This window comes from Tenrec ecaudatus, chromosome 12 (genome assembly GCF_050624435.1).
Source record: "Tenrec ecaudatus isolate mTenEca1 chromosome 12, mTenEca1.hap1, whole genome shotgun sequence".
NCBI lineage: Eukaryota > Metazoa > Chordata > Mammalia > Afrosoricida > Tenrecidae > Tenrec > Tenrec ecaudatus.
Window position 1 is genome coordinate 123,524,561 of NC_134541.1, and position 27,777 is coordinate 123,552,337.

General features: G+C 52.5%; 1 protein-coding gene across 2 annotated transcripts; it reads left to right on the forward strand.

Annotated features, from left to right (window-relative positions):
• On the forward strand, positions 1 to 27,777 carry IL21R (interleukin 21 receptor). Of its 2 annotated transcripts, none has more exons than XM_075564650.1 (9): positions 1 to 516; positions 16,693 to 16,756; positions 17,547 to 17,649; positions 20,016 to 20,215; positions 21,623 to 21,777; positions 22,584 to 22,761; positions 23,244 to 23,346; positions 23,938 to 24,022; positions 25,629 to 27,777. In XM_075564650.1, exons 2-9 carry the CDS (start codon positions 16,708 to 16,710, stop codon positions 26,349 to 26,351), a joined length of 1,596 nt encoding a protein of 531 aa, XP_075420765.1. In that variant the 5' UTR covers positions 1 to 516; positions 16,693 to 16,707; the 3' UTR covers positions 26,352 to 27,777. The 2 variants fall into 2 exon arrangements, with proteins under 2 accessions (XP_075420765.1, XP_075420764.1); XM_075564649.1 differs by lacking the exon at positions 1 to 516 and adding an exon at positions 6,359 to 6,490.

A 27,777-nucleotide genomic window follows, 5' to 3' on the forward strand; every position in this document is an offset into this window, starting at 1 on the left:
GCGACCACATTTTGCTCTGGCTCTTCCCCGGGCGCACACGACTAGCAGGGTTGGCGAGCGGCCGGGCCCGAGACACCGACTGTCGTCTCTGCTGAATGCCCTCCCCTCGGTCTGACCGATGGGCTCCCGGTCCAATTTCCTGCCTGCTTCTTCCCGGGTGACTGACCACCGCGCAGAAGTCCGTCTGCCGGTCTGTCCATCCCTCGGTGCCTTCCAGGGGCTCCTGCCAGAGGGCGCCCAGCTTCTATCTGTGTTGTGATCTGTCTGGAGGTGGCTGACCCCTGTCTGACCTCGGCAGCGTGGGCTGCCTCTGGGGGTGGGGGTGAGGGTGGGGGTGGGGGCAGGCCACCTGCCGCCCATCGGAGGGGGTGACAAGTCCTATGACTGTCTCGTTGATGACTCGGGGACCCCCATCTCCCACTCCCACGCTGACCCCAGCTGCTCCTCGCCATCCCTGCCGCCCCCTGGCTGCCCCCAGCGCCCGGAGTGGATTTCCGAGGAGAAGGTGGACCACAGGTAACCCGTCCAAACTGCTCTCTCTGCCCCGGAGGCGCGCCCCCTGCCTCCTGCCCAGGCACCCAGGGCCCATAAAGGGCACAGAGAGGGCGCCTGTCCCCTGCTCGCAGATGGAGGTACCGAGGACAGAGGGCTCATACAGGGAAGTTCCTGCCTCAGGATGGCTGAGTTCTCTGTGGGTGGAGGTCCATCTGCCCAAGGCCTGGGGCATGGAGGCAGGGCGCTAGCTGAGTTGCCCTCAGGAGCTGTCTGTGGAAAGCGCTTGCCAAAAGCCAGCAGGCAGCTGCAGAGCCAAGCATGGCTGCAGGGTGGCCCTGGCTCTGGGCAGCTTGATCTGGGCAGAGATGGCTGGGGGTTCAGAGAATACGATGCTTTTAACTGTTCCTTTTGTGGTTGGTGGGGAGAAACATGAGATTCTCTTCTACTAGAAAGAGATACAGGCTCAGAAACCCACAGGGGCAGGTGTACCCTGCCCTTTAGGGTTGCTCTGCTTTGGAATCGACATGAACTTGATGGCTGTGAGTGTTGTGTATGTGTAGTAGTTGGGGAATAGGGGAGCATCAACTTTGTGTCTACATTTTATCGCCTTTCTGTCACCTGATGGTTGGTGGGCTGATGAAATCCGGCTCCATGAGGTAGTGATTTTCCAAGGCAGTTCAACTAGCAGGCAGCAGGGTGAACTTCAACCCAGAGAGCTCCTAGGCTAGGACAGGTGAAAGAGACGAAATGAAGAAGCAGGTACACACACACCTGAACCGGGGAACCGAGGACATGCTGAGGGAAAGGCAGGTTAAAGGAACCGGTCAGCAGGGGTCTTAGGCACTCCTGCGGCTGTCCCCGCGAGGACATCTGCAGCGGGGCATGGTGGGGATTTCAGAAGTGCATGGTGGAATGGAGAAAACCTGGTGGTTCAAAACTTGGCCGTGTGACTTCCTAGCTGGGTGACCTTGGGTGAGCCTCTCTGTTTCTTCTAGTCTCAGTTTCCTCACCAGTCAAATGGGACAGGAATCCTCATGGGAACTAGCTGTGAAAACTCAAAGTCAATTCTGGTCCATAGCTACCCTAGAGGGCTGCCCCTATGCGTTTTTGAGACCCTAACTCTTGATGGGAGTAGAAAGCCTCGTCTTTCTCCTGTGGAGCAGCTGGTGGTTTCGAACTGCTGGCCTTGTGGTTAGGAGCCTGCTTGTAATCACAAGGCCACAAGGGCTCCTTATTTGTGAGATCACCAGGGCATAAACTTGTGAAGGCTGCAGGGTGGAGACCTGCCCAGAGCTGATTGTGGATGTCCTTTCCCTTTCTGGAAACGAACCTCATTGAGGGGAAGTTCGAGTCGGTGAAGGGCAAAGGCCAGGCTCCCGGGAGGGGCAGGGACAGACGGGGTCACGGTCCCCAAGCCCCTGGAACTCTGGTTTCAGGCATTTCAGGATAACCCATTGTCCTCACAACATTAGGTGCAGCTGGGAGCCTCACTCAGCCCATTTCCCAGCTGAGGAGACTGAGGCCCAGGGGGGGGGTGTGGAGATCCTTGCCTCAGTATGCCACCACAAACTGGTTTGGGCCCTCAGTCTGTTTGCTGGCAAGGCCACAAGCCTCTCGACAGCAGCACGTAAAACCAAGACCCAAGTTCTGGGGCATTTTTTGAGAGGCAGAGTCAGGGTGACTGGGCATCCGAGGGCGGGTGGGACACCCCCAGAGGGAGGTGCTGTTTCTCAGCTCCACAGAGGTTCAGCCCCACGCCGGGTGTATGTGTGTGTCTAGGTTCTTAGTCATCCCCTCAGCTGAGAGCCCTTATTCCCGGAGGGAGTGGGGAGGGGAAGGCAAAGCCAGAGGCCCTGCCACTGCAGCCTCCTCCCCGCCCAGCGAGGTGTCTTCCGACCAAGTGCAGGTCTGGCAGCCTGGTGGGCGGGGAGTAGGGGCATCCCAGGGAAGAAGGCCAGCTCCAAGGAGGCGGAAGAGAAGAGAGCAGGTCACCCGGAGCTCTGAGAAGCACGGCTTCTCTGGAGGAGCAGGGAGGTCTCCCTCGTGCCCCGTAGCTAAAACTCCTTGGCCATCAAGTCGACTCCGAGTCGCAGTGACCCTATAGGACAGAGCAGAACTCTCTACATAGGATTTACAATGGAATCCTGGTAGTGTACTGGGCAACATCACGGAGCTGCTGACATCGAGGTTGGTGGTTTGAACCTACCGGTCACTCTGAGGGAGAAAGAAGAGCCTTTCCGCTTCTATAAAAAGCAAGGGCCCCAGAATCCCACAGGACAGTTCTCCTCTGTCCTACAGGGTCACTATGAGTCAGAATTGAGTCCGTGCTGGTGAGTTTAGTTTTCGGGTTCATCCACACAAACAGACTGCCACCTCTTTCTCCCTTAGAGGGACCAGTGGCCTCTGTGTGCTGATGAGGTAGCAGCCGAGCGCTTCACCACTGTGCCACCAGGGGTTTGCCTGATAACTATTGGAATGAAAGGAAGTGGGCAGCCCCCTAAAGAGATGTCCTTGAAGGCAGGACAGACCCCTCAGCTCGTTCCCAAGCAACAGGGAGTTCCCGGGTCAGGTGGGGCCTTCGGACAGTACGGGACCAGTTGTGATCTTGGGCTCCGGAGCCAGCCAGACCTTAACTCAAGTCCCAGCTCCACCACTTAGTTCCTGTGTGACCTTGAATAACCTCTGTGAGCCTCAGTTTCTTCACCTAGAATATGGGAGCAAGATTGCCTCTCTGGAGTTTGTTGAAAGGAACATATTGAAGATGTACTTATGAAGCCCTGCTGTGTGTCCAGCTAGGTGGTGAACAGATTCCAGACTGAGAGAGACTTGGAGAAAAGTCTGGGGATCCGCTCCGGAAACTCAGCCAATGAAAACCCTATGGGTCCGCAGTTTGCTCCCCAGCCTACCGTGAGGGACAGGGTACAGGACGGGGCCACATTTTGCTTCTCTGAGCTAGCTTAAGGGAAGCTAATTCTGGGAAGGGGCTTGCTACAAGCCGCCAAGGGAGATAGAGGGAAGCATTCTGAGAACACAGGGGCAAACCCTTCCTTGACAAGGGTCTTCCCACCCACACAACCCCTTACCTCACGCGCTCCCCCCAGTGCCACCAAAGACTGAGCTTGAGGACACCCACCCCCCATGCAAGCTCACAGGAGCCACTGGCCCCACCCCCCTCCCTGGCCCCCAGACAAAGGGACTTTTCATGACAGCTCAAATCAGAGCTCTGAGTAACCCTGGAACTTCTGAAACAACCTGAAAATGTTCCCCAGCGTGAGAGGCCCCAACTGGCCACTCCATCTGCAGCAGAGATTAACACCCCACCCCCCAGCCACCCCCGGTAACTTGCTGGTTGTCAGAAAGGACCCACTCTTCTCCATTGTTCCCAGGGAGGTGGGACCAGAGCCCTGACCTGACTCCAGGGCAGACGCTGGCTTCCCCACTGTGTGACCACAGCCAAGGCTCTGGGCCTCTCTGGGCCTGGATTTCCTCAGCTGCCCAGTGAATCTGATGGTCTATCCGAACCTGGCTGAACTAGTCACCCTGGGCCCCCGTTGGCCCGCTTTGTAGCAGGCTGGCAGTAGACTTCTGGGTAAAGCGAGGTGAGAGAGCAGGCTGCCAGCCCTGCTCCTACATTCCCACTTGGGGGTCCTTTCTTCCTCTGCCTTACCTGAGGCCTAGCTGCCCAGCCCTACGCAGTCCCCCTGGCCAGAGGGAACTGGAGCTGGGCGGGGTGTGGCTACTGGAGGGGAGGGCAGTTGCACAGGGTGGACTAAGTTGTCTCAGGAGAGGTTGAGGTGGCCTCAACAGGAGAGGTAGGTCTTGGGGATTGCTCAGCTGAGAGAGGCTGCCGAGGCAGGAGAGGACAGGCCCATTCCCCCGGAGTTTCCAGGGCCCCAGGTGCAGCTGCCCCAGACACCCACTCCCTGCTCCTCACCACTGGGCAAAACAGATTTCAAAATCAACTCATATTAGCCACCTGCCCACAGTGCGCCTGCCCAGCACCTGCCTCAGCCAGGGCAGGGCTTCTGCTCCCAGTCTCTAGATGAGGAAAACTGAGACTCGGAGAAAGGAAGAGACCCGCGGTGACGGAGTTACAGAGCCTCCTCTCTGAGAGAAGGCCACTGGGATGCTTCTGTCCTGGCCTGACAGCCCCACTTGGCTTAGAACTCACTGGTTGAGCCTAAGCAAGTCACCATCCCTCCCTGAAAGTCCCTGTTACTAATCTGATGACAGCCACCTCACTCAGACTCTGGGGTCTGAGAACAGAACCCAGAGGTGGGGGTGGGGAGAAGGCTGGGGACTTCCTGGGGACAATGACAGGGCTGATGGGGAAGGCAAGACCTTTCTCAGGGCGGCCTCTGGAACGCCTTGGTGTACAGCTAGCTACACACAGCAGTATTCGGCCTCCTTCATCCATTCTTCAGCCGCTTACTGAGCACCTCCTGGGTCCCAGGCTCCATTCTGTCTAGTGGAGAGTTCTGGTCAGAGTGGTCATCAGAATGGGTACATTTCCTCATCTGGGAGCTCATGGTCCAGGACGGAGACAGGCTACAAACACCACATCAAGCGTCCTGTTGAGTTAGTCACATGTTACAGATGCTGTGAAGGAAACAAACAAGGGGTGTGTGTCACCAAGGGCTCCGGGAGAGAGACCCCTGCAGACAGAGCAGGTGGTCTCTCAGAGGAGGCAGGGTTGAGACAAAAACCTGAAAAAGAAAGAAAAGGGAATATCATGGGCAAAGGCCATCAGGGGTGGTTGGGGGAGGGGGCTGGAGCCTTGGAAATGTCACCCTTATGGGGTCAGTCAAAATGCAGAGCACATAGGCTTTAAGGGTGACCTTCACGATTCACCGCATTGGGAAGCCTTCTCTTTCATTGACTGCCCCTTTACCAAGAGCCGTGAGCGCCTCAGGTGTGTTGGGCACTGGCTGGTCACCGGGTTTTCAGCAGTCACAGAGCCGCATGACTCCTGTGCAGAGAGGTGCCCAGAAGGTAGAGCTGTGTGCTCCAGTGGAGGGGTTGACCCAGAGGAAGCAGTGACTCACACTCCCTGGGAGAGGTCAAAAGAGCTTTTCGAAGGAGCTGACATTTGAACTTGGTTTTGAAGATCGAGTAGGCGTTGGCATTAGGTCAAAGAAAGTAGCGTTTAGGTGGCTGAGACAGCACAGGTGAAGCACGCATACTGGATGGAGGCAGGGGTGGGGGGCGGGGAGGCATTGGGGGGACTATCAGGAATCTGCGGGAGCTGGAGTCCAAGATGGACATGAAGTGGGGTGCAGGCAGAAGGAATGTGTATGTTGGGGATGGGGGCGGGGCTTGAAAAGTGTTGACTTCTGGTTATCTGTAGGACATTGCGGAGGTAGAGATGGCCCTAGTGGGTGCGAGGCCTGCGTGGAAGGGTGGCATGAGGGAGACCTTCAGAAGGGGAGGTGGTCAGAAGCCCTCAGAGAGCCCAGGAGTCCTTTCTTCCATGTTCCTTCTCGGGAAGTCCCTCCGTCTGGACACTTCCCCTTTTGGCGACCCGTGAACTGCTGTTTCTAACTCTTCTGGGGCTTCCCTCCTCAGCGACCCCCGGTCTACTTGATGCCCTTGGGAATGGGCCACTCGACCTTTGGCACGCCCTCGCCTTCCTCTTTCAGCCCACAACCCCACCTGGGCTGGACTGGAGAGATGACAGGCAGTTTGAGGAACTGCACAAATCCCACTTTTGAATAATCAGTAAGGTATGAAGAAATAAGGAGACCAAGAAGTTGGGTTGTTTCCCGTTTGGGGAAGTTGTAAATCATTTTAATTTGAGCATCGTGGCACTTGTCTGCTGGGATGATTTTGCACATATTTCTCTTTGGAATCTAACTCAGAAATGGAGCTGCTGGCTCTCTTATACAGGAAACCAATGTACACTCCTACCAGAATCCTGACGCTGAGAATTCCCATCGCTTCATTGTCGACCGCTGGACATGGCCTGTCTTGTTCTCCTTTTAGCTGTTTTGGATTAGTGTGTATCATATTGGGACGAAAACTTGCATCTCCTTGATGAATAGTGATTTTGTGTACTTTGTGTTCAGTTGCATGTCTTTTTTTGTTAAATATTTGTTTAAGGCTTTTGTTCATTTTTATCTTTATTTAAAAAATTAAGTCCTCTATTGTTTTCTTTCTTTCTTTTTATTGCTTTAGGAGAGTTCTTTATGTATTATTGATCCAAGACTTTTGCCAACATCTATCTATCTAATCCATGCTATTACAGTTCTTAATTCTAAAGACATTCAGGTTACCACTTTTCTTCTTTATGATAGGAGCTTTCTGAGTTTTGTTTAAGAAATGGTCATGATGACATTATCCTGTTTCATTTGAAAAGCTTTAGTGTTATACCTTTCACATTTCGGTCTATAAACTGTCTGGAAATCTATAGAGGTAGGGAGGGTGTCAATTTTTTTTTCTGTAAGGTTAAATAATTAATGTTTTAAAGTATGCTTGTCCTATTGCCTTGAAATAGTGCCTTTGTTGAAAATCAGATATGTGACTCTATTCCTGGGCTCTATATTTTTCCACTGGTTAGTTTGTTTTTCCTTGCACCAGCGCCATATTTTATTATTTTATGTCTTAATATCCTTTTTTTAATCTTAGGATTTAACTGAAGTTTTAGTTCAATTTGGAGGGAGCTTATATCTTAAATATTGAACATTTTAATTAATGAACATAACATATGTTCATTTAAAATGTTTATTTTATTTGTATGAACATAATATATGTTCTATTTACAGTTTCCCCCTTTGTCTTAGTAATGCCTTCTCATTTTCTGTGTAAAGATTTTGCACATTGTTCAAGAATGTTTCTTAGGTATTTTATATTTTTAATTATAATGTGAATTGTATAATTAATTTTTTTCACATTTATTGCTAGCATATAGAAATACCACTGTGGTTTTTAGTATTGATCTTGTATTCACCCAGCTTCTACCTTGTTGTCAATAGTTTGTCTGCTGAGTGCCTTGGATTTTTCTAGCTATTCACATCTTACACTATTCCATCTTTATAGTTTTCTAACTTTTTTTCTTTCTTGCCTTATTGCATTGACTGTGAACTCCACTACAAGACTTTCTTGTCCTTTCTTGACTGCAGGGAGAAAGTGTTTGATATGTGAGTATGAAGGCCAATATATATATATATATAGGCTTTCTTGGATTAAAGAGGTTCATTTTACAGTTGTCTGAGTTTTTTTAAATAATCAATATATTTTCTTTTTTATCTTGCTAATATGAACTAAATTTTATTATGTCAAATTAACCTTACATTCCTGAAATAAACCCCATGCAATTATCATGTATTATGTATTTTGCATAACCAACTTTGCTTTATTAATCTCTTGTTTATGATTTTTGCATCTGCCTTCATGAAAGAGGTTGACCTATACTCTAACTTTCTTTTAATATCAAGTATTGTGGACAAGGTTATAACTTAATTCCAGAGTTTAGTTTGTTTTCATTTAATATAAATACTCATACATTGGGGCTGTCTCTTTACTTATAACTCTTTTAGTAGTGATCTTAGAGATTCCAACATATATCTTTGAATTTTAGAGTCTATTTTAAATGAGTACTTTTATCATTTATGCAATAAAAGGATTTTTAACCCAGCCCTTTCTCATCTTTGGGGTGTGTGGTCACATATTTTAATGCTACATATAGCTTAAAGTCCATAAGATATTAGCATTACTGTTTGAAGCAATTAATGTTAGTTTATATTTATAGTTTTCTCTCTTACTCTTCATACCTTCACACACGGCCTTCCTTCCCATTTCTTTTGCCCCAAACTCCCTTTTGCAGAATGCTTCACAGTGACAAATTCTCACGGCCCACCCCCTCCCTTTATTTTTAGTCTGAAAAATATTTTTACTTTGCCTTCATTTTTTGCAAACCATTGGACTAATTGTGTCTATGTGCCTTCAATGTCATTCACTCTTCTCTCCTCTGACGGGACAGAGAGAAAGTTGAACATTAGATGGCCAGTCATGAGTTTTGATACCCCAGCCCGTGTTCATCAAAGTAGGATGTAGACCGGTTGTCTTTGTGGACTATGTTATGACAATTGGTCTTGGTGTGCCCAGAGATCCTCATCCTGAGCCCCTAGCCCCAGCAGCCCATTCCCTCAAGGCGTCTGGTAAGGTTTCCTAACTTTGCCTGCTCTGTGCGTTTGAACCCATTGTTACAACCCCTGCCACTCAGCTCCTTGAAGATCTTCCTACACTTTGTTGATCTTCTACCAAGCATAATGTCCTTCTCCAGGGTGGGGTCTCCTGATACCGTGCCCAAACCACATGGGGCAGAGTTTTGTCATCCTTGTTTCTAAGAAGCATTCTATCTGTATTTCTTCTGTCCGTTCATGGCACTTTTAATATTCTTGGTCAATGCCATCATTCAAAGGTAGCAATTCTTCCTTATTCATTCCAGCTTTTGCACATACATAAGGCAATTGAAAACACCATGGCTGGGGTCAAGCACGTCTTAGTTTTCAAAGTAACATCTTTGCTTTTTAGCACTTTGAGGAGTTCCTTCATTGGTCATTCAGTGAAATGTATTATTTAATTTCCTGACTGCTGTTTCCATAGGGGTCAATGGTGGATCTGAGCAGAGGAGAATTCTTGACAACTTCAATCTTTTCTCTGTTTATCATGATTTTGAGTATGGATTAAGTTGTAAGGATTTTGGATTTTGTGCTGAGGTGTAATCCATATTGAATCAGGCTATCATCTTAGACCTTAATTGGTAAGTGCTTCATGTCCTCTTTGTTCCTAGAAAAGTTGTTAATGAGCCTTTCTCCAAACAAGATATCACATTCTTTATATCTCCTAGTTTCTCAGATTCTTCACTCAGCATCCAGACTGAATAAATTTGGTGAAAGGCTACACACTGCTCCTGATTGTAAGTCATGCAGCATCCCTTTTTCATGTCAATGAAGCGCAAATAAGTATCTTTCCGGTATTCTCTGCTTTCAGCCAAATCCATCTTCTGTCAGAAATGATACCTACCCCTGGCTCCACATTCTCTTTTGAACCTTGCTTGAATAGGATCCTCCAATGGTGCATCTCAGGGCTTAAATTTTTCCCCTCATTTTTTTTTCAACTTGAGAAATTCTGAGTATTTCTTTTTGCTTTCTAACTCTGGGTTTTTGCACATTTCATTGTACTTTCTCTTCTTGAGCTGCCTTTGAAATTGTCCATAGAGTTTTTTCACTTCATCCTTTCTTCCTTTTCCTTTCACTACTCTATGTTCCAGAGCATGGTGCCTTCTCCAGGGACTGCGCATGCTTGGTAAGGTGGAGGTGCAGTGAAAGGAGGAAGGCCCTCAGTGAGGTGGACTGACACCGGGGCGGCAACCATGAGCTCAGGCACAGGAACAGTTGTAAAGATGGCACAGGGCCTTGCAGCGTGTCGTTGCGTCATGCATACGGTTGTGAGGAGTTGACACTGACTCAATGGCACCTAAAAATAACAACATGTTCAGGAGCGAGTTTCAGAGTCTCTTCTGACATCTATTTTGGTCTTTTCTTTCTTTCATTTTTTAATGCTCTTTTGCTCTCTTGGTGTATGATGCCCCAGATGTCACCCCACAACTTGTCTGGTCTTGGGTCATTAGTGTTGAATGTGTCAAATCTATTCCCCAAATGGTCTCTAAATTCAGATGGGATATATTCAAAGTCATATGGACTTTAACTTGCATATGAGTAGTTGATGGTCCAGTCTACAGTTCACCTTGGCCTTGTTCTGACTGACGATATCGTCTCCTTCTACAAATGTAGTCAGCTTGGTTTCTGTCAATTCTGTCCACTGAGGTCTATGCGTATATAGTTGTGGTTTACAGTGTTAAAAAAAGGTATTTGCAATGAATAAGTAGTTGATCTTGCAAAATTCTATCATGTCATCTCTGGCCTCTTTTCAGTCACCCAGGCTGTATGATTTTTAGCTACCGATCCTTTGTTTCTAACTTTTGCATTTCATCAGCAGTAATTGCTGAGGAATCTTGAGCGCATGTTCGATCAATTTTACACTTCAGAAGTTGGTAAAAAGCTCAATGTGTTCATGTTAGTATTAGCTCTTGATGTGTACATTTAAATAATAGTTGTGTGAACTGGTGTCCTTTGTAGGCCTGTGGACATTACCTTTCTGGTGTCGACTGTGATGTCCTTCTTCAGTTTGCCAGACCGGATTCACTTTAGCTCACTAATGTCTAGGGTATCGGTCTTCATGTGTTCCACTTCATTTTTACTAACTTCCGGTTTTCCTAGTTTCATGCGTCTGTACACTCCATGTGCTCCATTTTAATGCATCCCACATCAGCCAACGAAGGTCCCCAAAGCTTTATTCCAGCGATGTCGTTAAGATCCGCTCTCCCTTGAGGAGGCGGCTCTTTCCCATTTGCATTTTGCATGCCTTTCAGTGCCACAGCCCTGGTTATTTTCTTGTGTGGAAGTTCATCCCCAGGTTCTTCTCTGTAGTCTGTCTTAGTCTGGAAGTTACGCTGAAATCTTTCCAGATGCCCACTGCCACTTCAAATATTGCTGGTGTCACTTCCAGCCACAGAGAAGGCACCACAGTCCAAGAAACCGACAGGCAAGTGGCAGCGGAGATTGGTTTGACTTATAAAAAGGCATAGGATTAATAGAATTCATAGTCTCTGCCCCTCAGCTTAAACCACACTCAGTACCCCTAGAGAGCCCCCCTTATCGCTTCCTTTCCACGTGTCCCAATGTTTATCACCACCATGAATTTCACTAGATTTTTTATGACACATGTAGGTTCACCCAACAAGGAGTGGAATCATATGATTGTTTCATTAGGTATGTACGCCTCTCTAACTTACTGTCTTCCCTTCCACGTTTTGATTGTGAGAATCCTTGGCTTTGTCGTGTGTAACTGAGGGGATTCATTTTCATGTTGAGTGATTAGGCCATGACTTTGTTGTTCCACACTTCTCTGATGGGAATTTAGGTGGTTTCCAGTTTTTATCTAGTTATTCCAGTGTTTTTACCAACTTTGATCGCAATTCTGCTTGTGCAAAAGTGTAGGAGTTTCTTTTTTGGTTTAATCATTTTATTGGGGGCTCATATAACTCTTATTACAATCCATCCATCCATCCATTGTGTCAAGCGCATTTATACATTTGTTGCCATCATCATTTTCAAAACATTTTCTTTCTACTCGAACCCTGGGTATCAGCTCCTCCTCCCGAACCCTTGATAATTGATAAATTATTATTAATTTTCATGTCTTACACTGACTGATGTCTCCCTTCACCCACTTTTCTGTTGTCCATCCCCCAAGGAGAGGGTTATATGTAGATCATTGTGATCAGTTCCTCCTTTCTTCCCCCACTTTTCCCTTACCCTCCTGGTATTGCTACTCTCACTATTGGTCCTGAGGGGTTTATCTGTCCTGAATTCCCTGTGTTTCCAGCTCTTACCTGTATCAGTGTACATCCTCTGGTCTAGCCAGATTTGTAAGGTAGAATTGAGATCATGATAGCGGTGTGGAGGAAGCATTAGACTAGAGGAAAGCTGTATGTTTCTTCGGTGCTATACTGCACCCTAACTGGGTCTCTCTCCTCCCCGTAATTCTTCTGTAAGGAGATGTCCAGTTGCCTACAGATGGGCTTTGGGTTTCCACACTGCACTCCCACTCATTCACAATAATATAACTTTTTGTTCTGTAATGCCTGCTACCTGATCCTATTGACACCTCGTGGTCACACAGGCTAATGTGCTTCTTCAATGTGGGTTTTGTTGCTTCTCAGCTAGACAGTCGTTTATTTACCTTCACACCTTTAAGACCCCCAGATGCTATATCTTTTTATATCCTCGCACCATCGGCTTTCGTTACCACATTTACTTATGCACCAGCTTTGTCTCCAGCGACTATGTAGGGAAGGTGAGCATCACAGAATGCCAGATTAAGAGAACAAAGTGTTCTTGCATTGAGGGAGTACTTGAGTGGAGACCCAATGCCCATCTCCTACCTTAATACTAAACCTATAAATATATGTACATAGATCTATTTCCCCATCATCATATATAAGTATATTTACATATGTACATGCCTGTATTTAGATCTCTATAAATGCCCTTTGCCTCCTAGTTCTTTCATCTATTTACTTTTACTTTCCTCTTGTCCCACTATCATGTTCGGCCTTCATTTGGGTTTCAGTAATTCCTCTCGGTTACATTGCCCTTGATCAAGCCCTACCAGGCCTCCTACAACCTCCTCGCCATCGATTTTAGATCACTTGTTGTTCCCTTGTCCCTGGGTTTGTTAACACCCACTTCCTTTCCTCCATCTCCCCCTCTCTCATGTCCCCCTGGAACCGTTGGTCCGGTTGTTTTCTCCTCCAGATTGTTTATCCAGTGCAAGAGTTTCTTTAGGAGTATCCACAGGTGTGGGATGCTGGACCTGAGCAATGAAGCTGGTGCGCACTTATTAGGCCCCAGTGAATGGTTTTCCTGAGCACTCTCATCAAGAGTTTTCATCCCCCCAGCTATGACTGAGAGCTCCCCTTACAGTGTCAGCAGCCGCCTGGGATGTCAGACGTCTTTGTTTTTGCCAATCTGATCAAGTTAAAATCGTCTGTTATTGTGGTTTTTATTTGCATTGCCCTCTTGGCTGGTGAAGTGGAGCACTTTATATTCTCCAAAATACTTGCTACTATCTAGTTTCCTAACCCCAAGCCACCTTCCTCCCCAGAAGCTTCTGAAGTCTGGCCAAATTTTAGTCTGAATTGCCACCATCTCAGAAATGATTTCTGGCCACTGGATGGTGGGTAGATAAGGCCACCTCCAGGCTCCGTCCCACCCAGCACGATGCCAGCCGGAACGCTTCATGTGCAATCGCTCTTCAGCACTCGAAGCAAGTCTGTAGCAAAGACTCACTCATGGCCCATGTTTCACAATTGAGCAAACTGAGGATCAGAGGGGTCAGGTAACTTTGATACCCTGTAGGCTCTAAGTCAGGGGACTCTGGTAGGAGCCCCAAGGGGCAGATAGCTACAGGGCCTCGCCTAGCAGGAAAGCCCTCAGGGGACCCTATGTGTCCATTCAGGACTCACACCAGGTCATCCGATCTGCGGGAACATGTTGTTCTGCCCAAGCCTTGCAGAAGAAGGATGGACTCCAGGTTGGGGTGGGTGGGTGGGGAGGCAGTGGGATGAGAAGGAATCCCTAGGTATCTGTTGAGAGCATCGAGGAGGACCTCGTGCTTCCTTTAAAAACAGATTCATTGGCAAACCAAGTGGGAGAGAGGGTCCAGAGGACCGGTAAGCAAGCAGGGGCACAGGAGAAAGCCTTGGTGGGGGGCAAGTGACAAGAGTTTCTGTAGACACAGCAGGGTGGCTTCGCAGACACAAAGATAGAGCGTGTGGGCCATTCAGACTGATGCCAGAGTGATGGCAAGGGAAACATGCCCAGGAAGAAGAGAGGCCTGGCCTAGAGGGCAAGGAAGTCCAGGCAGCAGGCCAGGAGGAATCCATGACCTTGTGTGGGGGGCTCACCAAGAACCCACTGTCGTGCTTTCTCACGGATATTCCGATGTGCCAGGCACACTGGGCACTGTCGCAGGTGTGTGGTGCTGTCAGGTTGGTTCTGTATAGCAGGATGAACCTCGACGGGGCCCTGTGACATCTTCACAGCGGTTCTTATGTGTGAGCCCGTTGCCGCAGACATTGTCATTCCAGCATGTTGAGGGTCTTGCTCTTTGTCACTGTGTCTCTGCTTTACCAAGCATGGCGTCCTTCTCCGGTGGACGTGTTAGACGTGGCAACTGAGGCGGGTGCAGAGTGGAAGGACCGGAGAAGAGCAACAAGAACCTCAGACTTCAAAATCCCTCCTCGTGTGCACCAGCTATCGTTGGTGGTCCGCCACAGAATCGATTCCACATGGTTGCGCAACGTGGGCGTGTTGTTGTTTTGTTTGGGTTTTTATTCAGGGAAGTGGAAAGTCCAGGTGCAGACACCAGCTACAGCTGGGTTCTGGGGTCTCCAGTGATAGTTTGGGGACTCAGACTCTGTCTTTGTCAGCACTGGGGTCATTTTCAGGCAGACCTTCTCCAAGAAGTGACAACAATGGGCACTAACTTCCAGTGGCCACCTGAAATAGACCTTTCTGAGATACAGTTCTAGAAAGAAAATCCCAACGCCGTGGCTTTTCTTTTTTTTTTTTTTTTTTAATTAATTTATTTTTTTTGGCTTTTCTTGAGTTGGAGCTCATCCGTGGAGTCCATTGTGGCCAGGCAGGTGGGGCTTTTCCTGGCCCAGCCTGGGTCTGATGTCCACCCTGTTGAGCAGGACATGGAGAAAGGTCCACCCAAACCTCACAGAGGTAGCGCCCACAGCTCCAATGGGAGGAGTTCTTCATAAGCAGTGGGAAGAGAGAGTAGCCAGTGTAACCTCTTCCTCCCAGGGCCTGTGTGTCCTTTACGTGGAGCTGAGGAACTTGGGCAGAGAAGTGTGTGCTTGATGCTGAGGCAAAATGGCCTGGCATGTGCCTGACTCCTGATGGGGTTCAGGTGGGCCTGAGACACGGACTCAATTACCTGTGATCAGAGTTCAGATTTTCAGAGTCATAGTTGGTTCATTGGGGCCACATGAGACCAATGTTTCTTAAAGTATGATCAAAAAGCATTTGCTCCATAATTGTATTCTACAAGATCTATTTTTTTTTTCATCTTAAAACCCATTAGGAGAAAAGACACACCCTGGGTTGTATTGGCAGGACCAGGTTGGAGTTAATTTTTAAAGAGAGTTGTTTTTTTTATATAGAAAAAGAATATACATGGCCTACCAATATGGCCCACAAGTAGATAGTGGGAAGTTTAGAGGTTTTGGGGTACATCATTCTGATGCCCCACTTGTTTTACCAATCATGGCTGTGTATTGAGTAGTTCTGTCAGGGACTAAGTCCAGGGATTTAGGCAGATCACTTCCTTGAATTCTGAGAGGAAACCTGGAAACAGATTTTCTATCTCGTCTTAAAAAGCTCAGAGAGGGTCAGGGTCACAAGGCGGGTAAATGTGGAGTCCGGTCTCTATGCTTCAGTACGGCCTCCTCAACGACTTTAGAGAGGCAGAGGGGGCTATGGATGGTGACTGACTAGGAGCTGGTGGGGGGTGGTTGGAGGAAGTTCCGGGGTGGGGGCCCCTCTTTCTTTTGTTGATCCTGCACAATGTTGAGAAGCCCTAGGCATCTGACTTGGTCCTGTTTGGGTCGTCTACCCCTTTGGCCCTGACTTCCAGCTACACCCTTACCTGAGGGGATCAGTCTTCCCCAGCCTCCTCGGTCTGGGCAGGTGGGCCCTCCCCAGGAAGACGCAGAACTTTCTGAACGTTCCAGGAAGGTCCTGGTATTGTCAGCCTGGGGAGCGGGGCCGCAGCGTTAAGGCATCCTGGACCCGTCTTGCTGGGTAGATTTGCTCAGTTCTCCAAGTAGAGACATTCGTGCCAGAACCAGGGAGTCCACATTACCCTTTGCCCTTGTTTGGATAGGCCTAGACACCCTAGGGTGTAATTTAGGATGAAATGTCATTATTGGATTAATTAACTAACTTAACTAATTAATTAACTTAACTATCCCATTAAAAACAACAACAACAACACACACACACAAACATAAGCAGACCGATTGCCATCAAGTAATTTCATCTTGTGGAGACCCCCCAGTTCTCTATAGGGGCCTCCTTTTTGTCTTAATGTTGGATTTGTTCTTCAGTGGGAGGCCACGTAAATGACACAGGGGTGTTCCCCGAGGAGGCCGCTAATCAGATAAATTTTCCGTTCCGTTGTCCCTCGTGCTTTCTTCTCTAGCTAGGTCGAGGAGCACATGGATTCAATTTCACAGTCAATGCCACCAGAGTTTCCTTCCTGAAGTTCACTCTCATGTAGAACTGTGATAACCCGTCAGTAAGGGTCTCTACCTTGGATTGTTATTCAGTAAGAAATAGAAACAGTGGGGAGGGGCCCACAAGGTGAAACGGCCGTGTCCATAGGCTGACATCCTTGTGGAGGGTGGGGGGAATGGGGGGAACGCAATTGTGGACCCTCTGTTGATTGGTTCTTTGAGCCAAATCCAAGAATTGGGGGAAATCTGCCCAGGGAGAGGCAGATATGAGAAGGAAGTCACTCAGCCCCAGGCCTGCTTCACCCGCTCCCTCGCTTCTTTTCCAGGGTCCGGGAGTTAGCATGATGCGAGGCTGGGCCGTCTCCTTCCTACTACTGGTGCTCCAGGGTGGTAAGTGGCTGATGCCAGGGTCTGCATATGGAGAAGGGGCTGTTTCCCCTCCCAGAGTTCTGAAGGACCATGGCCACGGAGCCAGCATCAATGGCTTCTTTACTTGAGGCTGACAGGTTTGAAGAGCCAGCTCTCCCTTAGCCAGAGCCCATCTCACATAGGGCTTAACCAGAAATGGTCCACACGTGCCCCATAGTGACCCCCACACATGTGCTTAGGCCTTCAAGTGCCTGAGTGTTGACTCTCCCCAGAGATAGTTATGCAACAGTCGCTAGGTCTTCGGCACGTACCATGTCCCCTGAGGAAGGAGTGGAAGTAAAGAAAGCTGGTGAGAGCCAGTGCAGGGGAGAAGCCACAGCAGGCTAAGGGAAAATGGTAGAGAAAGACTGACATGCAGCTGTGGGGGCTGATGGCTGCAGAGGCAAATGTACCCAAGGTCAGCAGGTCAGATGGCAGGCCACTGATGACTCCCAGGGTCAGAAGGCAATATGGCCAGCTGTTGACTCAAGCCCAAGTCCACGAGCCAGATGCAGCAAAAAACCTGCCGAGTTGATGGTGTTCCACATTGGGGAACATCTCTGCTCCATAACCAGCCTGGGCAAATGAGACTCCAACAAGGGATTCCCAGATGGCGAGGACCCCGTGCCCCAGTCCTGCATCTTAGAGATCACTAGGGAACCCTCGTTGCCACTCATCCTCCACCTTGATGGGATGAAGGGGAGCCTTATCCTCATGCCCTGTGGTCCTGGTCAGTCCCCCACCAAGGCCTCTCTCTCCCCTGATCCTCCAGCCCAAGGATGTTCAGACCTCGCCTGCTACACCGACTACCTCCAGACAATCACGTGTGTCATGGAGATGTGGACTCCCCACCCCCGCACACTCACTCTCACCTGGTAAGTGAGTCCCTCTGGGGACATGGAGAGAAGCAGGGGGGCTGCCCTGGGTCAGGAACATAGGAGACACAGCTTGGTTATTTATACCTACCGTGTGCCAGGCAGGTGGTTTAGCAGTACGATGAGACATGCCCCTTCCCACAGAAATGGGCTGCAGTTCAGGAAGGGCTCTGAGGTGGGAGTCACTGTGCCTCCTTTACAGATGACCAGATGGGCTCGCAGGACGTGTCCAGAGCTGCACTGACCAACCCCAGAAGGCACTCTGTCACCCACACCAGCCTGAGAGTATGGCTTGAGACTCCAGCAGAGTCACCCTGCCTGGCCTGTTCAGAGCATGTACTTTGGGCCAGGCACCTGCCATGGGCTTCCCGGGGATGGTCCCTTCAGAGTCACCCAGGAGCCCAGTGAGAAAGCCTTGTTCCTTCCCTTGTACAGAGGTGAGGCTCAGAGAGAGTAAGCAGCTGGCTCTAGTGCAGACAGCCAGTGGACGGCTGAGGTGGGGCGCCATCAAAGGCAATCAGAGGACAACATGCAGCTTAGGAAGATGGATGCTGGACTCCATCAGTCATTCTTTCCAAACAAAACCCAAACTCACTGCCATTCATATCGACCTTTTGGGACAGGGTAGAACTGCCCCTGTGATTTCCAAGACTATAACTCTTTATGGGAGTAGAAAGCCCCATCTTTTCCCCAAGGAGTGACTAGTGCTTTCAAACTGCTAACCGTGCATTGAGCAACCCAACTGTGCTAGGCCGGGTTGGCTAGAGAAACAAACCCAGTGACACTCATATATGTGTAAGAGGGAGCTTTATATCAAGAAGTAATTATGCAGCAATAAAACATCCCAGCCCAGTGCAACTCAAGTCCAGAAGTCCGATACTAGTCCATCAGTCAGTCCCTCTTCAGACTCAGGAAGCCACATGCGATGATGCAGAATGCAGGAGCATCACTGGCCGGTGGGTGCGGAGTCTTGAGGAGCCAATGGCAGTGGACGCATCTCCAGGGCTCATGCAGGTTTCAGTGTGCGTGGCTCATCAGCAGGAAGGGGAAGGCAGAGAGAGGGGAGGTTCCCAGGACCCTCCTTAGGAGAAGGCCACGCCCACAAGGATGCCCCAGCCCGCTGTGACCTAACTGACAGGCTAGACTCCACCCCTCACTTCAAGTTGACACGCAATCACGTAACTACCTCATCAACAGGGCTATACCACTCCAAGTGCCAGCAATCCCACTACACCGTCCATTCATTCCAGGCTCAATCGATGCATTCAGTCAGAACACATTTGGTCAAACTCCAGCCGGACACTGCTATAGGCAGCGGGGATTCAGCAGCGCTCAGGACTGACAAGGCCCCTGAACCTTGAAGCAAATGCTGGGCAGAGAGTGGGTGACATGGGCTGAACCAGGAGGCAGCTGGGTGCTGGGTGGGAATTTGAGGAGTAGAGGGGAGGCCCGTGGGAGCTGGGGTAAGGGAGACCACCCAGCAAAGAAGGCGAGGGAGTCAGCATCTGACTCCATTGTCTGGGACTGAGGGTTTTAGACAGACAGATTTGAAGACTCCCACTGGCTGCTGAGAGGAATATACAGCAGTGGGGGAGCGTAAGCAGGGAAGGGGGACCTCAGATGGACAGCTGTTCCAGGGATCCAGACCCGAGGTTTGGCGACGTTTCTCCTTCTGCATGTACGTCCCAGGGAGCTGAGGCACACCACCACCAGACAGACGTCATCACGGACCTCGGAGGGGGTCCGGAGTCTGGGTGGGTGTGTAGGGCATGACATCTAGGGGAGCCCCCTGGCAGTGAGTCGGTTCTGGCGTTTCGTGGTCCTATTTAGGGTCTCTGAGACTGTAGAACTTTACTGGAGCAGGCAGCCTCAATGGTCTCCCTCGGAACGGCTGGGGGGTTTGAACCACTGACCAGAGTCTGAGCAAGAACATTCCCCCTCCAGCCCCACTCCACAGGCTGTCCCCATGTGAGGCTCCCTTGGGTTCATGACTATTGGGAATTCCATACTGTCCCCGTGTGAGGTTCTCTCAGTTCAGGTGGCTATTGGGAATTCCATAGGTCTTGGAGGGAGGGAGGGAGGGAGGGCAAGAGGCCTGAAATGCCCATGGGCCTTGCTGTCAGACAGCCATCCAGCTGCTGGAATAATGGGCCGCTTTAGGCTCGGTCCAGTCAAGTGATGGCCAGTCCCCGAAGTCGAGAACTCCTGCTCTCAATGAGGTGGTGAGTTCTCGGGGCAGTGTGCCATCAGGGGGAGGGGGCCTGGCCAGGGGGCTCCCAGCCCTGAGATTCTCAGGCTCCTGCGCTTACACTGCGGGCTGTGGACCCCCCAGCCTCCGGTTATGACCAACTGCTCTGTGCTTGAAGGGAAAACTTGTATGGAGAACTGGAAGACAAGATCTCCTCCTGCAGCCTCCGCCTGTCCACCCACAACAGCACGCACGCCTGGTACACGTGCCACATGGATGTGTCCAGCTTCATGGCCGATGATATGTTCAGTGTCAACATGACCGACCAGTTGGGCAAAGGCTCCTGGGAGTGTGGCAGCTTTATCCTGGCTAAGAGCAGTGAGTGTCCCTTTGGGCCCAGAACCTGGGAGATCCGGGTGGGGCCTGGGCCTGTCTTCTCGGCTTTCTAGGCTCATTCTGATCCTCCACTCTGCCAGCAGCACCTCTGAGTCCTGCTCCTTGTTAACAAGGCAATTGACCAGATACACTACTTTTTACTAAGGTGTGAAGGTTTGATAGATGACAATGAGACCTTAGCCCAAAGGCAAGCAGCAGAGTCATAGAAAGGAGCTGTGCTGAGACCTAGGGCTTATGGGTTTCGGTCTCAACTCAGCCCCTCCCTGCCTCTGTGACCTGAGTCAAGCCAGGCCCTACCTCTGGGACTCAGTTTCCCCATCTGTAGAGTGAAGGTGAACCCTGATCCTCTGAGATTCTGACACCAAGATGAGGCAAGTGGAAAACAGGGAGACACAGGGACGGACCATCTGAGTGTGGCCCCCACCCGCTTAGCTCCCTGAGACCTGGAATCTCCCTCCAGCCTAGAGGGAAGGAGGCCCCCAAGGGGCAGGCACATACGGGGGGAGGCAGCTCTGGATCAGAGAAGGGCTTTTACATGCGGGCTCATGCACACCTGGAGGCCACAGCATAGGGAGTGGGGTGGGTGGAGAGGCAAGTCCGCCTGCAAGTTTGGGAGCTTCTGTCCCTGGTAGGGTATGAGGGCTCTCTGATTCACACTCTGGGGGCCAGGGCTGCACCATAGGGGGTAAGAGTAAAACTACACACACACACACTCAAACCCCAGACCAGACACACTCACGGATACAGCGGCTCAGTGCGTACGCTCCATCCCACACCCAGAGCGCAGTCACACACTTACACAAACACACACACGTACCCATGCTCCCATGTCCTCTCTCTCTCTCTCTCTCTCTCACACACACACACACACACACACACACACACTCACAGACACAGAGACGTGGTGCTGACCCTCACCCCTCGTACACGTCGGCTCTGGCCTTGTGAGTGCACAGGAGCTCCTGCAGCCATCTGGAACCAATGGAAAGGGTAAGGCTCGTGTTTGGATGAGTAGCTAGGGTTGGTCGCTTGCCATGGAAGCTGCATGTAAGAAGGTCCAGGCGCTGTTTCACCACCTTAAAGCCAGAGCTGATGGCGCCCCTCCTTTAACTCAGAGGGCCTTGATTTTTCCACAGCCCCCAGATTTGAGGCACCCATTCACCTATTACCTGGCCCCAGCAGGTTGACATGGGAGTTTTCAACCCCAATATAATCCAAGTCCCTCAATTTTCAGATGAGCCAACTGGGGCCCAGGCATGGGGGGTGGGGGGCAGGGAGTGGGGTGATCTGTTCCAAGGCCCGATCTCCTAAGTCAGGAGTCGCCAAACCCTGCTCAACTGACACCACGTCCCACCTCGGTTTTATGAGACCCCGCTTTTTCCTCTACAGTCAAGCCGTCTCCCCCTTTCAACGTAACCGTGACCTTCTCAGGACATTACAACGTCTCCTGGAGCTCAGATTATGATGACCCTGGCTCCCTGGCATTGAAGGGCAGGCTTCAGTACCAGCTGCAGTATAGGGACAGGGCGGACCCCTGGGCCAAGGTGAGAAAGGCACTCCCCTCACCCCCCACGGTCCAGCCCTGGGAGAAGGGCCGGTAGGAGGAGGGAGGGCGGGTCATCCAGGCTGGAGGAGGCCAGACCTTTGTAGCTTATGCCAAGGGTAGACATCAAGGGCGCACACCCCACAGGGTCCCCCACTTCCTAGCAGAGTCTCCCTTGGCTGGCCTACCCCACCCTCCACCTGGGACCTGGGGCCCTGTCCTTCTCACCTTCTCAGCCCTCCCACCCCCTCCCCCGCACACCTAGAGGACGGCCATGCGGTGCCCACCTTCCACCTCAAGCCCAGGACTGTCACACAAGAGGGCACTTCCGAAGTGACCGGGGCCAGCCGGAACCTTCCCGTGTCCTTAGCATGGCCATAGTCGAAAAGTTCTAGAAGCCCCGCTCATGAAACGGAGGGCCCACTCTTTTAAATCTGGGCACTCGGGGGAGCAGCCTTTGTTCGGCCGGTCTGCTGTGGGGGTTCTAGGATGATCCTGTGTGTAGAATAGCCGCCCCTGAAAGGGCTAGAACCAGGCACCCGTGCCGTGGTTAGCCTCTCCCTCGTGGCAAGCCGTCCAGAGGCGTCCTCCCATGGAAAGACTTCTAGACGCGCCCATGTTGAGTAAGTCTCTGTTGAGAGCCCCCCCGCCGGTGCTTAGCCTTTAGAACGGTGAGAGCCTGGCTCGTGTGTGCCGTGCCGCAGAGACTAGCTCCTGGGACCTGGGCCCAGAGAGGAGGTTGTGCTGGGGGCAGGGGGCTGGCCCAGCTGAATGCTGACCCCACGCATCCTTCCCATCCGCTGGCAGCATCCAGGGAGAAAACTGGTGTCTGTGGATTCGAGAAGCGTCTCCCTCCTGCCCCTGGAGTTCCACAGAGGCTCGAGCTACGAGGTGCAGGTCCGGGCAGGGCCCCAGCCCGACTCCTTCTTCCAGGGGACCTGGAGTGCGTGGAGCGACCCGGCCATCTTTGAGACCCAGCCAGAGGGTAGGTGTGGCATCCGAATGGACATCCCCCCTCCTAGTCCCAGCCTTGCCTCAGTCCGGCCACCGGGCCCTGTGATGCCTGCGTGACTGGGAGGCTTTCAGGAGTCTGTAGCTGGTACAACCATCTCTTCTGCCATTCAGCCACGTTTCTGAAGCCCCTGCCTGCTGGGCCCCACATTGGGTGCTAGGTGCTTCTCCTCCCAGGGCAGTTAATCCTCTTGATAAATGAAGGGAGACCTGCTATACCCCTTCTGCAGATGAGGAAACAAATGGAGGCTCAGAGAAATGAAGTTTCTTGTCTGGAATGGGGGTGGGGGAGGGTGGGGGAGCAGAATTTGAACCCTGATCTAGGTCCCTTCAAGGCCCCACCCATCAGTCATAGCACCCTCCCCAGCCCCCAGCCCCCAGCCCCGTTCTCTCCCTCCACACTGCCCACGTGGCCTACACGAGCCCACAGCTGCCTGTCGTTTGCTTCCTTCCCAGAGACAGAGCTGGGGACCCGAGGGCAGCACCTCAGCCTTCTGCTCCTCCTCGTCGCAGCCCCTGTCCTTGTCTTCTTGGGCCTGAGGTACCACCTGCCTTGGAGGTGAGGCCGGCAGTCAGGAAGGGATCTGGGCCACGGCCCTCTCGCCCAACCCACCCCCGGGCTGCAGGGACACCAGGGCCATTGGGTGGGCAGGGAGGATCGGTGGAAGCATCGATTCCCACACACCCCATCCGCCTCAACCACAGAGGCTTTCCTCCGCTTGGGGTGTCCACTGAACATGGCCACGGGGCGTGGTTCATTCTGTGGACAAGTCCTTTGTGAGCCTGCTGGTGCTGCTGGCTGGAGCAAAGCCCAAGGTTACGGCATCTCAGGTGCAGGCTATAGTTGTAAAGTTTCCTCCAGAGACCCAGCAGAGAGATGCAGGGCCAGGGAGTGAGGCCCTGGAGCATTCTAGGTGCCAGGTGCTGACCTCTGCTCTGCCCCGGGGGATGGGTGCATGCCATCCCTGGCTGGTGAGGGGGAAGCTGAGGCTCAGAAGGGGCAGCGTGGCCCAGCTGGCTGAGCCCATACACCAGCTTTAGAAACCCATGAGGCAGCTGAGGCCCCGGGAGAGGAGAGAGTGGTCTCAGAGTGGAGGGTGGGGAGGGTCCAACAGGATGGGGGGGGGCCTCATTGTCTCTGCTCTCCCAGGTTGTGGAAGAAGTTGTGGGTGCAGGTGCCCAGCCCAGAATGGTTCTTCCAGCCCCTGTACACGGGCCACAGAGGAGACTTCAAGGTGAGAAGCCCTGTCCCCAGGTCCAACCCCAGTCAGGCCTCAAGAGGTCAGTCTCCTCTTCGCCTGCTGTGAAGTGGAGGGAGTCGATCCTGGGACAGCGTAGACCTTCAGCACGCTCCCTGCTCCTCACTCCCTGGGGCATTGGGGGCGTGGGTGGCCCCTGGAGTCTCCACCGCACTCAGGGCCCCACTCCAGGCCTCCTGACTCTCCCTTAGATGCCCTTGATAGGGCAGGGCAGAGAGGAGGAGGGCCAGGGCAGGGTTTGATCGTGCCTCCCACCTGCTGCGCCCACAGAGTTATCAGTGCCTGTTTCCTGCTCTCGCCATCAGGCACGGCGGGAGGGGCCGCCACAGAGAGGATGTGGTTGGGAGGGGGGGGGGCAGCCCACCTTCTCCAGCATGGGCCCGGAGGCCCGGAAGTGTGGATGGCAAGCACTGGCTGAGCTCCTGCAGTCCCCTAGTGCTGTGCACCCAGAATCCTCTGCCCTCCTGCCCTGCAGGCCTGCTGCTGGGGGTGGGGTGGGGGGGATCCCTGGTGCCAGGGCAGTTCAGAGAGGGGAAGGGTGTCATCAAGCCAGGGAGGACTCTGGGCTCCAGTGCACATGGGAGGGACAGCTGCCCTCTGCCCCTCACCTGCTGCTGGGACATTAAGTCGTGTTGCTTATCCGATAAAGGATCAGGCTCAGGTGCTGTGGGCCAGGCCCGCTCCCATCGCTGCACACTGGCGATCCTCCCAACCCTGGGAGATGCCTATGAGTCTAAAGACAAGGAAACAGGGCCCAGGGAGGGTAGGTAACTGGCCCCAGGCTACACAGCTGAGAAGTGACTTCCCATGAGTAAAGCTGGCTCCTGCTGCTGGGTTTGGAGTGGGGAGATGACAGAGTTTAGGGGTTTTTCTTGGCCAATGGACGGGAGACGCTAGCACTCTGAGAGGGAGGAGGGTGCTCAGAGCCGCAAGTCTCTGCCTCAGCCACCGTCCTTTCCCCGAAGCTCAGCCAGCTCCTCCGGATTGAGCGCCGTTTAGAGGCCTGGTGGGGTAGTGGTTATGCGTTGGGCTGCTAACCAAAGGGTCGGCAGTTTGAATCCACCAGCCGTTCCTTGGGAGAAAGACAAGGCTTTCTACTCCTGCCAAGAGTTACAGCCTTGGAAACCCACAGGTGCCATTCAGGGTGCACCGATGGCAGGGAGTTTGGGGTTTGGTTTGGGTGGAGGGAGAGAGGGAGGGAGGTGGCAGGGAGCATGTGCGCTGGCCTCTGGCCTTGGTCGTGTGTCCACTCCAGTGGAGACCGTACAGGGGAAGGGGGTTGGTGAGGAATGTCATCCAGGAGAGGAAACGGGTCACTAAGACCTCAGGTCCACCCGCTCCGTGTTCCCCCCACACTCAGGACTCTGGGCCCTCCATCCACACAGACCCTGGGACCTGGAGGCAGGCTCTGAGGGAAACGGAGACCCAGAGTCAGCAGGGGCAGTGGGACATCCCATCTTTGCTCTCTCTCTCAATCGCTCTTCTGACACAGTCTCTTTGTCTCTCCTGCTATCTCTGTCTGTCATTGTCTGTCTCTTGTTACCTCTCACACCACATGATCCACTATCTCTCTCCCTCACAGAAATGGGTGGGCGCCCCCTTCACAGCCTCTACCCTGGAGCTTCGACCTGGGCCTCCTGGGGCGCCCTTGGCCCTGGAGGTGATGAGTAGCTGCCCATTGGAGAGTCCTGCCAAGGGGCTGGTGCCCACAGTGCTGCCTGAGCCTGCGACCCTGCTGGGAGCCAACGGGCTGCCCGAGCCTATCTTCTGGGGCCCCGTCCGCTCTGTGGCCAGCTCTGCGTACAGTGAGGAGAGGGACCGGCCGTATGGCGTGGTGTCCATTGACACTGTGACCGTGGTGGACACAGAGGGACCGTGCACCTGGACCTGCAGTTGTGGGGATGACGGCTACCCAGCCCTGAATCTGGACGCCAGCCTGGACCCTGATCTGGGAACCAAAGATTCCCTCTTGGACACGGCGGCCCCCGTCCTCTCCTGCGGCTGTGCCTCTCTAGCCACCCCTCCCGGGCTGGGGAGCTTTCTGGACAGGCTTGACCTGCCCCTGGTGGGCACAGCCGACTGGGCCCCGGAGCCGCCCTGGAGCGTCTCGGACAGCGAGGCAGGGTCGCCCCAGGCCGCCCTGGACATGGACACATTTGACAGCGGCTTTGCGGGCTCTGACTGTGGCAGCCCGGTGGAGGGCGGCTTCCCCAGCCCCCAGGACGAGGGGCCTCCTAGGAGTTACCTGCGCCAGTGGGTGGTCATGGCTCCTCCGCCCACAGATCCTGGGACCCAGGCCAGCTAGGGAGAGACTGGCTGGCCAGTGCTAGCCCTGCCATGGCTGTGAGCTGGGACCTCAGATGGGTGGCAGTCTTTGCTTTCATGACAGGCATCTGAGCCCAGCGTCACTCGTGTGTGTGTGTGTGTGTGTGTGTGTGTGCTCTCGTGCATGCACACAGGATTCAACTTGCACACTGTGAAGCCACAAGTATGAGCAGCCTTTGGGGTCTGTGGCCACGGGGACACGCCCATGGCACCTGCACTCCACAGGTGGCCTTCCCTTGTGTGCAGGGCTCAGGGCCAGCTGGCCTCCCTGGTGTCCTGCCTGCAGGGGCTGCCTGGGACACTGGGGAAGAGGGGGTGGGAGGCTCCCAGGCTTGGGTCCCAGTGTGGATGTGGATGTGGCTGTCTTCTGGCTGCACAGTCCCCACCTCCCTTTCCCCACGTGATCTCCCTCGGGGAGATGCAGCGGTCACCTGCGTCTGTCCCTGGGTCCTCGGAGCCGAGCAGACCCCCAGTCCTCCTCAGCTTCCTTCCTCTGCGGCCGGCTCCGAGCTGGCTCCGGAGGTGGGTGGGGTGAGAAAGCAGCCCGCAGCGACCGCCGCGCCTGTGGGGGCTGTCCCCCCATTGGAGGGGCACTAGGGGGTTTCCGGACTGAAAGTCAGTTCGCCTCCTTGCTCACAGATGCCCCCACCTCACCCCATGGGGCTGTGTTCTCAGATCCCTGCTAACCCCGGCCCCGATTCCCAGTGTGCACCTCTGTCGACTGAGCACCAAAGCTGAGCCGGGCGTCTGCCGGGTGCTGGGATGCCCGGTGTGAGCAGGGCAAGTGGAGGAAGCGACAGGTCTGAGCCTGGTGCTCCGGGCTGCACACTGGCCATTCTGGGGAGCCCGGAGAGCTGAATCAGGTGCTTTCTGGGTTCTCTGAACACCTGTTGGAGAGTGTGTGGTGGTTGGTAGGAGCTCGGAACCCTGTGTGAGCAGCATTCTGAAGGCGCCTCACTGGACACTGTACGCCCACCAGCGGCCCCCGAGCCCAGTCCGACCTCACAGCTGCCCTGTGGGGTAGGATGGAGCAGAAGGCCCCGGAGAGCTTCCAGGGCTCTATGTCTCTCCCGGAACAGACAACCTCCGCTGTCTTCTGAAGAGCTGCTTTGGACCGTCTACCTTCGGTTAACAGCCCTGCACTTAACTCACTGCACTACCAGGGCCCCTCGGTGCAGGTCTTGGATTTGGGAGCTGGATATAGCATAGAAACTTTGCCTTTTAAATGTTCATCAAAAAAAAAAAAAAAAGAGGACCTGATGCAGAGGGCTTAAGTGGAGAGCAAATGCTTTGAGAGTGATTAGGGCAAGGAATGTACGGATGTGCTTTATACAATTGATGTATGTATATGCGTGGATTGAGATAAAAGTTGTATGAGCCCCTAATAAAATGTTTAAAAATAATAA